Source organism: Sturnus vulgaris, chromosome 6 (assembly GCF_052056855.1).
Source record: "Sturnus vulgaris isolate bStuVul1 chromosome 6, bStuVul1.hap1, whole genome shotgun sequence".
Lineage (NCBI taxonomy): Eukaryota > Metazoa > Chordata > Aves > Passeriformes > Sturnidae > Sturnus > Sturnus vulgaris.
The window spans coordinates 12,266,831-12,284,439 of NC_142248.1; the positions used below are offsets into that span (position 1 = coordinate 12,266,831).

The window sequence follows — 17,609 nt, forward strand, 5'->3', positions numbered from 1 at the left end:
ACACCCGCGGCGGAGGATGGCCGAGGACTCGCCCAAACGGCGCAAGGCGAATTTCAACGAGGCGGAGACGGAGGTGCTGATCGAGCAGGTGCTGAAGCACGAGCAGCTGCTGTTCGCGGCGGGACCCGGCCGCGCCTCCGCGGGCCAGAAGCGGAAGGTGTGGGAACTGATCCGGCACAAGGTGAACCCGGTGGCCGCCTGCCCCCGCGACGTGGAGGACCTGAAGAAGCGCTGGCGGGACCTGAAGCGGCGCGACCGCAGCAAGCTGTGCCGCCTCTCGCAGGGCTGCGGGCCGCCGGCGCCCCCCGCCCTCGGCCTCCTCCTGGCCCCCGAGGAGCTGCCGCCCGCCGCCGCGCCGCCCGCCCGCCGCCAGCGCCGCGCCTACGGCTCCCTGCTGCCCGCCGAGGCCGTGCCCATCGTGGGCGGCATCGACACGCTGGAGCTGCCCGGCGCCGTCGTGGGGGACATTGGTGAGTGCGGGAGCGACCCCCGCGGCGCCGTCCCGGAGCCTCCGCCCGGCGCCCCCCGCCGCAGCCGCGGGAGCCCCGGTGCGCGGGGGAGCGGCGCTGCCCCGTGCGTGCGCGCAGGGGACCGACCGCAGGAAAGCTCTGGCTCGGATCCTTGCAAAGGCAAAACGTATATGCGCGCACACAGAACTGTGAGGCTTCGTGCTCTAGGTCATAGAAGTGCCTGAGAACAGCACCCAAGAGTAAAAAACGCGTCTCGTAGCAGATGCTGCCCATCCACGAGCCGTTAGACCCGGCCACCGATCTTCAGTATTGCAGTAATTATTCTTGCAAATGCAAAAAGCCATGACAGCACGCAGGTCCAACCAGTACGGTAGATGCCAGAGATACTGTCCTAGCACGCTAGAATACCAAGGGATTCTTGCAATCACAGTGTTTCAGCAATGCTCTTACTGTTCACTGCATGCACGATAGAGCACTAAATGAGCTCGTAGTGAACTTTGTCTCTGGGATCCTAAAGCTTGGCTTCTGTGGTGGTAAGGGAGCTGTAATTTGCAGATACATGATTAGCTGGTGAATGCGTATTTATGGTTTTCTTACCACCTGTCGAGGTAATTTGTATTCTAAAACCATCAAAGATAACACAGGGTGAGTTTGAGTCTTGTTTCAAGGACTAATGTTAGTGCTTAGTGGATGAGAAAATCTGTCACCCCTGAGGTTATGAAGGTTTCTCATGGGCTTTACTTTGCTTTTCTTCCCCCACCCCCCCCACACCTCTTCTAGGGTTTAATGGCAGTCCTGGCCCATCTCATCAATCCAGTCTTGAGCAGATGAACCTCAAAGAAGAAATAGTAGTGAAGGTGGTAGAGCCAGAAGAAAGCTCTGAGGACATGGTAGTGGTTCCACCTAGTCAAGAACAACTGCCTTTTCTGGGGACATCAGGTGGTGGTTCCTCTGGGAAAGTAAAAGCCAAAACAAAAAGTAGATCCCAGGCAGACCAAAATGAAATGACTGAAGAAGACCTACTGCAGATTCAGCAGACCCAAATACAGGTGATCCAGTCTGGCTTTGACAGTGTCAACCACAATCTTCGGCTGCTGCAGCAAGGCATGCAAGACCTGAGTAACAGCATCAGCATCATGGCACATACACTTGTTGCTATCAAGAACGTCTATGTGAAAAACAACACTGGCCCAACCACACATGCCACTGCATCTACTCAGACCACAGCTGGGTACCTGAGCCCAGGATCCCCGCAGCTCTCCCCTGCTAAGGACAGAGCCAGAGCACAGGTGGCTGGAAGCAGCAGCAGAAGCAGCAGCTGCAGCTCCAGCTCCATGTCACAAGAACCAGGTCCTTCCGAGTTTCCTAGGCCCCCCCTGAGAACCATTAAGAAAGAACATCCAAATGGCTGCTACTACTTCTGCTTTGCAGATGTGTAAAAACTTGAATAGATGTAAAATGACTGTGTTGTTGGGTGCTGATGTATGTTCTGCTCCAGCCTGTGACTTTGAAGGAGCGAAGTGGACTTGCCACCCAAGTTTTTCCCAGTGGGAAACATTTTGCTATAGGTGGCATTAAACACTAATTACCAGTCTCCAGTTAACTCTGTTGCAGTTGGCTAATAAATTTCTTCTCTTTTCTTTATTGTCTTATTCTCTTAAAAAAACAAACATTTATTTTTACTACGACTTTTGTCTGTATTGTCCTTTGTTTAATGTCACCTTGTGAAAAATAAAAGGCATGAGAGTGGGGTAAAAAAGTAACATTATGGTTGCTACTGCCAGGAGCTATCTTACACGAATTACTTGGTTCTTGGATTAACAAACCTCAAAGTAGCTGTTTTTTTAAGTACTTCCCTTTTCTAATAGTTATAATGTTGGAGGTGTTTGCTTGGTTGTTGTGGTAGAGTTTTTTTAAGTCTGAGCTGTGGAAAGCATCACAGGAGGAGTTTGAGATACTTGAGATAGTTGCTTATTCTAGGAATGGTTTCGAACTGAGGCATTCATGAGTGTCCTCCTCAGAATTCACACAGCATTGTTGCATTTGGCTGTTGTTCATTCCCAGCTTGTCAAATGCACTTTCTCTTCAGAGACACTGTTTTACTGCACTAGCAGGGTAGTCTCTTTTTTTTGTCACATTGTTAAAATAGAGAAATACAGAAAAATGAGGAATAAATGAGCGATGCCTGTTTCTGACATATAGGTTATATGTAGGCTTTATCTTAATTTTGTAAGCCGTATGGAATCAATACCACAGTATTTGAAATACAGAGAAAAAAAAGCTTTGTATTGTTTTATATGAAATGGAAGTCAGATATTCTGTAAAATTACAGGAGGCAGGGGCTCACTTCATTCTGGACAAGTGCTCCTGCATAGTTTAGGAAACTTTCATTATCATTTCCTTTCTTGCAACTATATATCCAAAGAAGAAGAAAGACGAGGAAGAGTTGGAGCAAAATGTAACCTGGTGTCAACTCTGAAACGAAAAATAGCCATTTTCCATTTACATAGGGAAAACTATTATCACTGACACTATTTTAAGTTGTGTTTCAGGCTTATATATTAGAGCCCCTCTACTTTACGCAATTCAAAAGTAGCAGAGGTGCAATGTTCTTATATCTGGCATCTGCACCAGAGGGCAAACAAAAACACTCACCTGAAATTTTGTCCAGTGATTTGAAAAACCATACAGGTTCTCTTCTTAAGCATTTATCACCAACACTAAAAAAAGTACTACAGATAAATCTGGTCTATAGCAATGATTAGCTGCCTATAGTGTTACAGTCAGTTTTGCACAAGCATTCCTGCTGCAGGAATTTAGCAAATACAAATAACATAGAGAATCACAATTAAAATATCCCTCTCCTAGAAGCATAAGAATATGTAATCATAGCATAAGGTGTGCCACTTTTGCAGTCAGCTTTGACTGAATACCACCAGATGAAAATGTACTTCATTTCTGCCCTTACACCATTTTGGTGTACTGAATTAACTCACTTCAAAAACCAGCCACTGCTGCTTACTAAAATGTGAATCCAGAGTAATCAGTCGTTAGCAAGCATTTCCCTTCACTATCACAGATGGAGTAAAGTATGCAAATATCTCACAAACACAAAATGTATGCATGTACAGCACAATGTTAATTGGGATTAATGCCTTGAAGAAGAGAGTTTTCCAGGTTTATGCTAACAAAAGAAGATGGTATGGGTGACAGGTATTAAGAAATTGCTGAATTTAAGAATGACAAAGAATTAATCCTTCTAAATCAGATTTGTGGCTATGTTGTTAAAAGCTTTCCAAATTAACCTGTTGGAAGTATTATTTCTCCCCTATCAGTACAGATGGGCTCTCTTGAGCAGGGTTTTCTGCATTTTGTTTTCATGGGCAAAGAAGCTAATTCACACTACCATGACATTCCAGGTAGATTAGCAAATGTGATCTACCTGGTCCTTCTGGGCAGGAATTTGATCTTGTCCAGGTTGCAACTGGTAGTTCTTACCTGTCTTTTGATGTTTCAGTTATTTTTGCAACTGTTAATTCTTGAATTTCACATACTACAGCATTTCTTGGGAGAGTTGACTTGTGTTTGCTTTCTCACGTTCCAGTAGTGATTGACATGAGAGGCAGCTACAGTGTGAGTAGAGAAATGCAGCAAGATCCTGTGAGCAGAATGGGCAGATTGGATCTCCTGTATGAATGAAGACAAGCCAGGCAATGCTAGAAGACACTGTGGTGGTCAGACAACAACCATCAATCTACTACAGCATATTTGTTCTGATCTTGCTTCTTTCCCTGTGTTTCAGTCATACCACTAAAAATACTGGAGCCAGATGAAAATCACTCTTCCACTTCTGATACATTCTAGATTTATCTATTTTAACAAGGAAAGAAATTGAGCTACCTCTCATCACTACAGAGTGGGCAAAATTATTATTTTCATCTTCAAATTAATACAATTGGTTGCTATTTCTTTACACACCCTTATTGTGATGAAATTATGTTTGTGTTGGGTGCACCATCCAGAAGCCGTGCCATTAAGTTTCTGGCTGCTCTTAACAGACGGTGAAACAGAATTTTCTTGTACTGCTACTGAGTAAATGAATTCCCAATTTGTTTCCTGTCCTGTGAAGCTATCTAGGCTGTTTGTATAAATGACAAGAGCTAATGACCTGGTCACGAAGCTTAATGAAATACTTCCAGTGATTTGAACAAAGGCAGAGCTGCCTTTAAATTTGCCTGAATGCAAGGCGTAACAGTGGTAATACTGAGAAAGAGATCCAGGGAAATTTCTCCAATTCTTCTGGACTTCTCTAAAAAACATGTCCCACTGTGCAAAGTGCAGACTGTCTGGTAGCATAGGACCAAGACATTCAGGCACACAAACCACAAAAATAAATTGTGATGCTTTTACACTCTAATTACTCTTAGTGTTACTAGAAAGAGAAATAAAAGGGTCTTGGAGGAAACTAGAGCAACTGGAGCAACTGCTTTTTCCCCATAGCACTCAGATTCAGTAACAGCTTCCATTTATTCATTTCTCTGCTATCTGCTGCTTAAGTTTATTGTACAGAGGGAGGCAAGTCTCCTCAAGAGACTGTAAAAGCTCAGTGAGTACATCCAGACACCTGATAATCCCCAAAAGAAGTCAATTATAGGGACCTCTGGCTAAATAAAAAAACTATGATTTTGAAGGGAAGAATGCCATCAGCAGCTGACTTTTCAGGACCACCATAGTGTTACTTAAATTGACCTGATCTGGCTGTGGCAATCATTTATTGTTTAGATGAATACAGACAGAAGGAGTAAGAACAAATAGAAACTCAGGTTTCTGAGGAGGCCCATTTGGATTTTTCTGTAGTTATTAATATACAACACATGAACCTAGTAAATCAGTTATTGATCCAATCATTTCAATTTGCAATATGAACATCTGATTCATGTTGCAGTAGTACCAACACATGCTTGCTTTTTACTCTCTTGAAACAAAGGAAAAAAGATAATCACTGCCAAAGCACTTTATCCATTTAAATTACAGGGTTACAGTAGTAAAGAACACTGAAAAATATTTCAGCTAAGGCTTTATAAGTAAATGAATCATTATACAAACACAATCGAGAATTGAAGTTTTGCATGCTGAATGAATATTTTATTTAGAACCAGTTTATAAAAATAAAATACAAAATAATTTGAAAACAAAACTTAAACATTGTACAAAGCCTTGATATGGTACAAATGAGAAAATAAATAATTACAACTTTATGTACAAATGACCACTACAAGGGCATTAACTCTTTATGCTCTTGGGTGCCTGAGCAAACTTAAATGAAAAGAATGGCTTAGAAGATTCCAAGGAGGGGAAGAGAACTGCAATTACTGGGTAAGAGAATTTGAAGGACTCAACATTTGTCTTCCTCAATGGTAAAAAACAATCTTGGAACTATTTTCCATTTAATTTAATCATGCTGCAGACTTGCCAATGAGTACTTGATTTCTTATGGGGTTGCCAACATTGTATTTTTATTTAATACACAGATTTAATTCTTTGTAGTATTGCCCAGAGACTTTAGATTAGCAGCCATTGGTTGGCCACTTGAAAAAATCAGTACTTGTCTGAAGGCATTGCTGGTGATTTCCTTAATTTACTAGTTTGGATATTCATAGGAAAGCATTTGAAAATTGGCATCTTTTAGCACAAGCACTGCAACTTCAGTCTGGGCTGACTCTATAGAAAAGAAAGTTAAAAGCTGGGGAAGAATTTCCAATCTTGCTTTCTAGCCAGTGAAGGTAAAGAGGATGCAGAGAAGGCTGCTTAGCAATACATCCAGATCTCCAGTCAGAGGGAAAAGATATGAAATTGTCAAAAAAATCCTACTTCATTTTGCATCAAACCTTTATGACCTTGCCTGCCATGCAGCAGATACAGGTTTAAAAGGATTTGAAGCTAGGCACACCAAACTAATTACACTGCATCTTTTGGAGCAAGCTGTTCTGCTGTTACCATAGGCCCTTTACACAAAAGATCAGAGATCAAGTGATCTCAAAACAAACATCAAATTAATTGCAGCTGAATTCCCACAGACACTTGTGGATGATCAGGACCTCACATGAGTAGCCCACCTGTGGTATTGTTTTAAAAGAAACCACATTGTACTCTTGGCCAAAGCTGGCTCTCAACAGTAATTCTGACAGAAAAGGAGAGATCCACAGGCATGTCATGTCATAATAATAAAAATAAGCATTTTCCAATTTAAAATACAGCAACTACAAATTTGATATTTATAGAGTGAGTTTATCCTTGCAGTCCCTAATTAGGGGAAAGAGCCTTAACAAAACAAGACCCTATACAGATTTTAATGAAGTTTCACCTGCACAAGAACAGCAAGAACTCCCATGGGTCCAAGCTCATCATGTAGAGGAGAAACAGGAGCACAGAATTTGGGTTTGCCATTATTACTGTAGAGAGAGAATGTGTTATCATCAATGGAGAGTAAAATCAGCCTACTTGTTCAAACCCGGATGACAAGATTCATTGCAAAGTTAATACATGAGTCTTTCAAACAATGGGCTTGTGTACATTTTTCCTTGAAACACCCAAACAAACAAAAACCCCTCCTTAAAGATATATATTTAAAAGCCTGATTATTTAAACCACATGAAAATGACTGATAAAAACTTTTTGGCAATTGACAATATCTTCAGATAATTCCTGACAATTACATAATCCAGGCTGACTTTCTATAATTTCTCTTTCACAAATACTTTGTGTAGGGAAAAGGAAGATTGGCTTCAAGCAGACAGGTGAGGTATTCTGATGTGAGCAATTTGATTAGCTAAGAAATGTATGACCTATGCCTGTGTATTCCATGTAGTCAAAACATTGAACCTCACTTCCTTTTACCAGCATTCCTGGTAACCAAAATTGTACTAATTACAACCAAAGACATTTGAGCCAAAAGCAAAGCAGCAAACAAACCCCATCAGTTCACTGCCTACCTGAATAGCTAAAAGAAGTTGAATAAAAATATTATGCCCTGTTCTATAAATTTCAGAAAGAGGAATCATAGAATCATCAAGGTTGGAAAACACCCCCAAGATCAAAGTTCAGCTGCTAACCTGGCACTGCCACGTTCACCATCCAAAGAGCACCCAAAGCTTTTAGCAGCTGAAGAGAGGAATCACAGATAAACATCAAGGCCTTTATCCAGCCAACAGTTCTCTGACCATTTCCAGAAGTGGAAAAGCATACAGAGAATGCATCACAGGAATCTTGGTGTTAATCTAAGCAGACCCTGACTCTCTGAGAATGACAAGACAGACGTGGCTCTTGTCACCTCACAGCATCAGTCCTGCATGAAGAAATCCATTTATTAGAGGCTTATAATGAGAAAGAATTTGACTTTGAGCTCTTTTCTCCTATTCCTTTTCAGAAGACTACTCTCTCATTTAAGATATATATAAAAATTAGAGGCACATATTGTTGGTTTGCCATTAGACCCTTTTAAGAAATTGGAATAATCACATTCTTCTTACCAGAATTTATGCCTCTTAGCGTTCCATAAAAATGTTCAATTCATTACGGAAAAATTCTGTTTACAGGAAAAAGACTGTACTGTAAATCTGTCTTTATCTATATTCTCATCAAAGAGAAAAAGAAAAAAAAATTTAGAAGCATTACAGTCAACCATTGCATAAATGTTACTGCAATAAGAAGGACTTACGGGAGTTTTGCCCAAGTAGGACTATGGGATCAGGCCTTGAAATATGAAAAAGACACAGAATCAGAATTAGGGCACAGGGACATTGCAGTAGATGAAAAGGAGACCAGAGTAAATCAAAGCAAAACAGGCCTTGGCTCACTCTGGCAAATGAATTCCAGTGAACAGGATGGAATAGCTGAGACTCTTCCTATCTATATGTACATACACACATATGTATGTATATATATATATTTCTATATAATATACAGTATCTATATAAGTGTATATGTAGATACACTTATGTACAAATTTGTATTTATATTTATAAAATCAAAATTGTGTGTTTTTCCAGCAATAGTTAATACCATAATACTACAAATTGTAGATGATAGAACTCCAGCAAGTCTTTTTCAGTTGAAAAATATTTCAAGCTATTTTTAAATATATAAGACCAAATCCTTTCTTATACATCAAGACTGTTTAGTGAGGTATGCAAGAAAGCTTGATCTCAAACATGCAGACTTCAAGGTAAGAATATGTCCAGATTTCCCAAGACAGGACGTGGCTGGTGGCTGTAATGAATGCCTTGTGTCACTCTGCAGGGGTTTACCTCCTGTATAATTATATATAACTAGCAGTTAAGACCTCATCTTGCTCCTGCCTTTGAGCAGTGAAATTTTCTATGCTTACTGATCCTGCTCAAGTAGTGGAAAAGTGCTTAGCATCGTACAATTTGCCAACGTTGCTCTATTGTATCACACTTTCTATTACTCTAACAAGGTTTTACCTAAGTAGTAATTGGCATTTGTAATTAATAAAGAGGTTAATTAATATTGATTTTTGAGATTGAAACTCAGACTGATTTTACCATGCAATATTGTAGCACTAAAGTCTGTGTGAAATGTTTGGTGATTTCAAGTTCTATTTCAGTTTAAAGGCTTCAAGCCTCAGTTTCTCTAAAAAAATGCTCCAAAGTGCTGGCCACAACACAGAATACACCATAAAGAGAAAATGAGTGTGCAACATCTGCACCTGCTACATGTCATGGCTCCATTGCACTGTCCTCCAAAGAAATGGAGGCTTGAAGAAGACAAAGCAACAGCTCCTTGAATTTTATCACTTCCCAGCTAATATTCCTATATAAGCTGCTGTGTGCTATGCAGAATAACTGTAGCCATTTTGTACAATGCAGAAAAATCTTCCCCATCCCTGAAAACGTGTTGCAGATAACCTGCCAGAAACTATTCACACACACTCTGCACAAGGGTCACACACAGGTACTTTGGTGGTTTTCTGCAGAGCCATTTCCACACTCAAATACTGAGGCTTACAGAGTCCTTAATGATCATATAGGCCTTCTAGAAATATTAAGCTAATATTTATGCATGAGTTGATCAGCTGACCATTACTTAATAACATTAACTGATTGCTATGTTAGACTATAGTAAGCAATTCTGTAAACTTTTGGGAGAAGGGTATCAAGCAACAAAAAACTCGAAGAGCAGGTAGTTCAAGCTAAGTTATTCACAATTGCTCCTCTATTCACATCTTCATGATTTTCTCCTTAGATTCTCTTGAATCTACAGCAAAAAAGCAACTGGGAGTATACAGTCCTTTTACCTTTTTTTTATCATCAAAAGAAGCCTGTGTCATCAATCACAACTGATTTCTCTTTTTCTTTTTGGCATAGTTTACTGTTTTTACATTGGCAAGTAGTTCAAGTACAAGTGAATTTCTACAGCATTGGTTTATTTTACATAGTAATGTCTAACAATGGACAAGCCTGCACTTTGAAGACAATAAATAAAAGAGGTGTTATATGCTTTCTCACCTGTAAAGCAGTTACCGTTTCTGGATCCTGTTACTCTAGAGAGAAAATATAAACACCTCAACTTCAGCATTTTCAGGCAAGGATGCATAAAGTTAGTAGTTATGAAAACTGACAATGTTACATAGCAATAAACTTACACGACGATAATGAATGCTTTTCAGAAATAAGGAAAATAATCATGGGCTGCCACACCACCTTAACAAATAATTCCAGCAAGTGTCCAGGACAAAAACATCACAATGTGTCTGAATTCTTTTTTATGGTATACCATAAGGAAACATGTAGAAAACAGGAAGGAAAAGATGGAATTTGTTGTTGTCACATTCATCCGTTAGGTATTCATAGACTGTCACTATTCCTATATGACAAATATTCACAATTAAGAACTCACATTATTAAATAAAAATGAGTAAGACCTATTTGTAATAAGAAATAAAAATACCTTTTGAGTCTTTGTTCTTGTTCCATATGCAAATGAGCACATTAAATTAGAAATTAAAAAAAAAAAACAAGCTGCAAGACAAAACATTGGCTGGTTGAGAAATTAGCAGTCCTTCAATTTTGTACCAAGGTATAAAGGCTATTAGAATTTGTGCATTCCAGATTTTTTGGCAGGGGTGCAGGGAGAATAGAAGAGGTAAGTATACAGGAACTAACGGAAAGGGAACTGCATTATCTGTGGTCCATAAATTACAAACGAAAAATGAGAAAGAATGAGTTTATATAAGCATATACATATATGTATATATAAATATTTATATTATATAATTTACCATGAGGACATGCAATTATTGGTATAGCACCTATTATACAATATAATACAAAGGAATAGGACTTTCCAATGGTACAGTTTCTTCAGAAAAAGCAGGTATACCCTACCTATTGCATTCATCTGTAGTGCTTGAAACCTGAATGAAATTAAGGTTCCACACTGTGCTACATTACATATGGGAAACAATATACATACTCATAGTAAGAAAAGAAAAAAAATCAACATAGTCTGACAAAGCAAGTGAAATTCAGTGCAGCTCTAGGGCAGCTTTAATGCAGCATTAGAATGTGTTAGCTCAGAGACAAAATATTCCCTTTTTAATCCAAAGGTATTCATTTGGCAGGAGTTAAATAAAAAAAGCACAGATGCTGGCTGGAGAGGCATATGACTACAGCAAGCAGATCAGTAATTGACAAGTCTCTTATGCATCCAGAGTCCCCACAACAGGAATCATTAGGGAGGAGAGCTGGCTGCATCTTTCTCAGGCTTGTGTTCTTGTGTGTCCCTATTCTGACCCACTACACTTTTCTGAATATAGCAAAAGGTGCCGTACCTTTCATTCCCTACAGAGTTCCCACAGAGAAAAAGATGTTACCAAGTAACTGCCTAATAAAGTTGGAGCAATTAAACACCATGGACTTTACTGAGTCTCAACAAAGCTCGGCTATCAAAAACACATTTGGGTAACAGAATGACAAGAATCCAATTAAAATTTTTTTTTTCGATTTCCTTCCACATATTTTGCTTTGGTGATTAATATTCTTATACAGATTTTTTAAGGGTGTTAAGTATATTTCCATCACCCCTAAAATATCACGTTCACAAAGTAGACACTATCCTCATCTCTGTTTCATCTTTCATGATTTTAGAAAACAAATTACTAAAAAACCAAATCTTGATTGGTAATCATCTCTGCATTGTAAGATCTGTTGTTAAAGTGATCCAGACTAATGGAAAAACAGATGTCAGCAATAACAAAGGTTCTTTTTCCAGTGGAATTAAGGGGTAAAGGAAGGTTCTTATTTTTTAACTTACATTACATTTTACTGTAAGCCTGCAACATCCAGTGAAGTACATACATCTACTCCTTCCTCTCATTTCCTAGGAAGGAATGCTTTTCCAAATGGTACCAAATGTGGTTTGAAGAACCCCACTATGACTCCCAAAAAAACTGTATGATATAGAACTGAGAATCAGCTTCTTGGATCCTAATTACTGCTAAACAAATTTCTAAATAATATTGGTACAAAAACATCTTGTCAAACATTACTTTTTAAAATTTCATCAGTGTCAAAGAAGGGGTAAGGTATATGATACTCAGATAAAAAATCTGTGCCATGATAGATAGGGGACAAAATAAGCACCCAGTGACTCAGAGGTGAGTGCAGCTCAAAATGGAAGAAATTTAAAAGGTAGAAATATCATCTTCTAAACTGTGTGCTTTTTTAAAACTGCAAAGAAATGCTTGAGCAGTACTTATCTCCCGAGTGGTGACGTTACTTTGGGAATAACCGTTTCAGGTTTTCTTACATACTCCTTGATAAATAATTAGGCCAAATCTTCTAACTAGGGAAACTAAACACATTGAGATTAATACCGTTTTAAAACACTCACCTTCAAGATAGCTTTTCACTCTAAATACATTGCACCTCTTTGACTACCCGGTCATTCTTATCCTGGCCTCTACTTCCCATCTCATAGATCTGCTTGCTGCCTGCTCTAAGGCAAAGCCTGGCCACTTATTTACACAGAATGCTTTCTCATGAATAGTTTGCAATGGCTACTTTCTTTAAAATGTGCAGATTCAACACCTTTTTTTAATATAATTTTTTTGATTATTTTTTTAAATACACAGTACACAGACACAACATGCATCAAATTTAGGAGGAGACTTTATACCTGTCAAAGCCCAGTTCCTATCTGCTAAGCTTAGTAGTTGATTTGGTCTTTCCTGTGGAAGTCTTAGTGTTTGGGGAATGGTGGAAAGAACTACCAGAACCTTTCAGACCATTCTTGCTTGTTTTGTTGCAGCAGTGCTCTTGTTGGCAGGACCTCCTAGAAGATGAGGAGCCTGAATGGCTAGGAGGTGATTTACTCCTCCCAAAATGTGGGGATGAACTCCTCTGATCATGATGGGATCTCCCAGCCCGGGACGGAGAAGAACTGGCAGTACGGGGTAAAGAAGAGCTCCTAGGGGAGGCACTGGGACTGCGGCGGGGAATGACAGGGCTCTTGGGTGGTGTTTTTGGACTATGTGGAGATCCTGGACTCTTACACTGGGTTGAACTCCTTGGTCTTTGAGATCCATTCTGTAGGATTTGAGCCAGACGAGAGATAAGATCTGAGTCCGAGCTGCTACTGCCTAGGACTCTGTATCTGCGCAACCTTAAGAAGAAACGAAGAAAGATTATTTCTATTTCCACCTATTCACTAAAATTCAAATAGAAACCCGGTACCACTAGAAACTAAGGAGGAGCTTGCACTGCTGAACAGATATGTGGAGCTCAACTTTCCCATTAGGTAGAAGTGTTTGGATCTAGGCTATATAAATATATATTTATATAAACTCACTCACATAAACAGCCCCAGTGTTACAGGACAACTGGAATTTCCTGGTGGTGTTGGAAGAAGTGCATTGAAGAGCAGTGCTTATTGTCGTTCTTTCAGAGGGGTACATCCATTCCTGCACACCATCATAACACTCCCATACACAATTTTAAGGGATGACAAGGCCCACTGCAACTTCCTTCAAAGGATTTTGCACTACTGTATCAAAATTATCCTTATCTTGGGAATGCAGACACTGACAAAACTGGACTGGTCTGCATATAGACAAGGCAAAGAGGAGGTCTTCTAAAATTCACTCTGCCCTCCTTTAATTAGTTGGTTTACTTAGACATGTTCTGAGCATAGCTAATTGACTCAATGTTGATGGCTGGAATCTCCAAATATTTACAACGTCTACATTAAGAACAGATTAATTTTCAAGGGGGTTGAATACAACAGCTCCTAAAAATTTCTATGGGTTTGTAAATAACCAGCAGTTCTGGAAAAGTGACCTGACTAAAAAAATGTGTAAAGATTTAGTTATAGATTGTCAGGTTTCAAAATATTGAATACACATCTATTGATGTATTAGTTTTAACAGTGAACCAGGCTCATTCTTGTGTGACAGCTTCTCCTCATTCATTCTCCAACAATGTAAGGTTTCTCAGAGAATTGAAGCCCACTATTTTTTAAAACATTAGTTAAAGGGTGGAACTTCTACAGGATTACATACTTCACAGTAACTACAGTCTAGTTCAAATCCATTTTCAACCTGAAAATCTATTTCTATTTTCTCTGCATTACCTAGCTTCTACCCCAGGTCTAGTAGGTGGTTTTCCTGGTGGTGGCCGAGGAAAGAACTGAGCTGAACTTGAACTGGTAACTTGATCAGTGGTTGCCCAAGACACTGGCCTTGGAATCTTGCTTTTTCTGGACTGAGGGCTGCTTGGAGATAAAGAGCTATCTTCATTCTGCTTGCTGAAATGAGAGTCCAGGGTCAATCTAGAAAATGAAGCTAAGACTTCATCCTCAGAAAACGGAGCAGCAGCCATTTTTTCCTCCAGTGACTTATCAGAGGCACTTGAGAGGTCACCAAGGAAAGATTTGAGCTGTCTCTTTTCCATAAGTAATTTGACCAAGTCTGTCTGATGGGCCTTTTTTAGCAGAAGCTTTTCCTTTGCAGAAACAGAAGAGGAATCTGACATTGAGTCTATCTCTTGTGCTAAAACTGGGATTCGACTCTGCCTGAATACAAAAGAAGATTTAACTGAGTCCTTCTTAGATCGATAAGAATTCTCATTTTCTGAAATGCAGTGCAATAACTCTCCATTTCTGGGAGCATTTTTCTCTTTTTTATTCTCCTGCTGCAAAATAGTAGTAAGGGCCACTTGGTGGCATTTCAAGTCTTGGCTATGGACTTCTTCCTTATCAGAATGAAAACCATTTTCCTGAATGGCTGCTATTTTGCTTGCCTGTCTATTAACATGTGCATTATTAAGTCTTGAGGGAGACAATTCTGCTGTTTTAGGTGCTATTGACTTCAGAGCCTCATCTTGATTTGGCATCAAACTGACAGGCCTTGACTTTGATTCTTGAGCTGCTTCCGTATTTGTTAGAGGTTCTTCCTCTGCAGATTTTGAGTTTCCTGGCAAAGAAGAATTCTGTTCTTTGCTTAGCATTTCAATGGCATCCTCAGAAACCACTGGAAGCCCTTCTTCCTCAGCCTCCTCCACAGGAATATTTCCAGGTTCTTTCTCTTCCTGTATCCCATTGTGTTCAGGTAGGTCCTTTTGGTCACAGTCCAGGACATTGACAGACTCTTTGACAAGCCCTTCCCTGTCAAGCACCTCTTGGCCAGTATTGAGTATCAAATCTGGTCTGCTGGCACTAGCTGGAAGTGCATCTTCTGTCCCAACCAAGCCTGGCAAATTTTCCTTTGGAGAGGAAAGTTCCACGGTGTGTTCCACAGACTGACCATCCTGCTCTCTTCTCTCTAGGGGGTGGCCATAGTGGAAGCTCTCTGAAGCAGACTGTGTGGATGCCACTGAAGGTCTGGGGATTGTTATCTGCATTGGAAGATTTAAGAAAATGGTGAGAAACTCAGGAATGTTATACAAGTAACATCCTTTAAATAGCAGCTTTGGTTCCACATCTTCATGATACATTATATAATGATTCCTATGAATCACAATGTTCAAATAATACCTAAATTTATAACGTACATGGTGATAATTAGAAAAAGAATGGTCTATCATCCCAAGGCAGAAATACATAACAGGTAAAACCAAACACAATGTCAGTGAAAAATGTTGCAGTTAGCAAGTAACCCCCTTGGAAATGAGATCCAACCTAAGGGGCAGATTTTTTTTTAAATTTTACTTTAGTTTGAATACTCTTAGAATAAGCTGTATATAAATGTAAAATCTTTAGCAAGTACACAGCAATACTTATAGATAAATACAGATGACAAAGAACACAATGACATTTAGATTCAGAAATTCCATACTCATAATATATTTTTGTCTGGAAAAATAACTTTTCTGAGTATCCAATAGTAGTTATTTCTTTTCCTACTGAAGCTTATGCCCCATTTTAACAAAGTAACCTGGTTAGGATATTTCCTTACCTAAGGTCATAAAGACATTCAAAAAGTAAATACTTACATATCTAAATCCCCTAACAGGTCTGATCCAATAGATACACGTAAAGCACTCTTAAAACCTATATATATCAGTAAGTCAGATTCCCTTTGAAAAACAGTTCAGGTTATGATGAGTGCTGTCTCTGGCACACAGCTTAATTGTTAGAGTATATGTCCAGGAAATGGGAAACCTGCATTCATGTCTCTCCCTACCTGAAGGACATAAATCCACTTCCCCTAGTTCCCATCAAGTAGGGAAAAAACCCGAATGGAGCTGTTTCTCACCTTCTCCATTGGAGACAGGCCACTGTACAGACACATCGTGAGATGAGAGGGAGAAAGAGCACATACACAAGAGAGCACATACAAAGTTGTCTCTGGGGACATAGGAGGAATGAACTCTCACATGAAGAGGAGTCCTCCATTCTGGCTTATATATACTGGATGGAGTAAGTTGGTGTAAACAACAAAAAAAAATTAAAAATCAAGGGGCTACACTTACATCTTTTTCTACATGGACAGAGAGTTCAGCTCAGTTTTTCTTTCTATTCTGTAGCTTCATGAATCTGACACAATCTGTACTCAACAGAAAGTGGAAACTGGAATGTGAGTTTGGTTAAAAACACTCTTGATGCACTACTGGTAGAAGAAACAACTAGTAGAGTGTTGCTAGGATTCTGCTATAATACAGATTTTACTTGATTTTGTTAGAGAAATTATAAACAGTGCTGAGCTTACTGGGCTTGTGCAAGAGCTAGTACATTGGTACCAATGGCAGTAGAAACCAAACCGAACAACAACAACAAAAAAAACAAAAAACCCACAACAAACAAACAAACAAACAACAAAACAAAACAACAACCCCACAGAGACCTACAGTAAGAGTCTACTTTTTGTCTCCTTTAAAATTTGTTTTCAAGTTTGGGCCAGTACAGTCCATGTTTCCTGAATTAAAATGGTACATCGAGCAAAAATCTGAGGTTACTTAGTTTTGGCAAAACAGTCCTCCTCATCTCCTCTTACTCTCAATACAGGTTCTTTCATCTGAAAGAACCCAGGAACATCAGTTTAGCTACAGAAAGAACAGAGGAAATAGAATTGTCTTTAAAAGCACCTTTCCATAATTAGATAATTTAGTGCCTAAATCTTGAGTGTTAAAAAACAGCTTAGCAAGAACTCTGCACAGAAAGAAAAATAGATAAAACAATTAAAAAAAAAAAAGTCTAGGAAACAGGGCAGTTGTCCCATAGGTTTTCATACATATGTAGTAATTTGCCCTAAGGCAACCCAGCTCCAGGTAGCCTACATTGAAGAACTTCCTTTCATATGAAATAGGAACTTATTTTGGCCTGTCAGATAAAAATCATCAGCTTGCTTAAAAATTCTGATCTACAATCTGGGTAAAAATGTGTTCAGGAAATTTTAATGCAGTATTATCCTTGGAAGAGCAGGTTCAAATTTTGAAGAGATCACTTGGGCATTTGCTGTCCACTGAGCTGTCTTTAGCTTGTTTCAATACCTTGTTCTCCAGGGCTGCAGATGCATCTCAAAAGTAAGGATGTGCAAGATATTTTCTTTTCCAAACTTTTCACTTGATGAGCTAGTCTACTTGCCAATTCAAATAACTCAGGATTAAAACACCAGAGTTATCT

At 39.4% G+C, this 17,609-nt stretch overlaps 2 protein-coding genes across 3 annotated transcripts in view; one reads left to right on the forward strand and one right to left on the reverse strand.

The window, feature by feature from the left end:
* Positions 1 to 7,659, forward strand: LOC106848946 (uncharacterized). Its single transcript, XM_014869204.2, has 2 exons — positions 1 to 470; positions 1,251 to 7,659. Exons 1-2 carry the CDS (start codon positions 17 to 19, stop codon positions 1,907 to 1,909), a joined length of 1,113 nt encoding a protein of 370 aa, XP_014724690.1. The 5' UTR covers positions 1 to 16; the 3' UTR covers positions 1,910 to 7,659.
* TTBK2 (tau tubulin kinase 2) overlaps positions 5,588 to 17,609 on the reverse strand; it is an 80,962-nt gene continuing 68,940 nt past the window's right edge. For both annotated transcript variants that reach the window (XM_088167012.1, XM_014869294.2), the window contains exons 14-15: positions 14,121 to 15,382; positions 5,588 to 13,154 (exon numbers count right to left, since the gene is read on the reverse strand). In XM_088167012.1, coding sequence (XP_088023138.1) covers positions 12,686 to 13,154; positions 14,121 to 15,382 — 1,731 coding nt within the window. In that variant the 3' untranslated portion in view covers positions 5,588 to 12,685. The remainder of the gene's footprint in view (positions 13,155 to 14,120; positions 15,383 to 17,609) is intronic.

Coding starts and splice junctions, on each gene's coding strand:
- LOC106848946 (XM_014869204.2), top strand. CDS start 17: ATGGCCGAGGACTCGCCCAAACGGCGCAAGGCGAATTTCAACGAGGCG. Junction 471..1,250: donor CGCCGTCGTGGGGGACATTG/GTGAGTGCGGGA, acceptor CACCTCTTCTAG/GGTTTAATGGCAGTCCTGGC.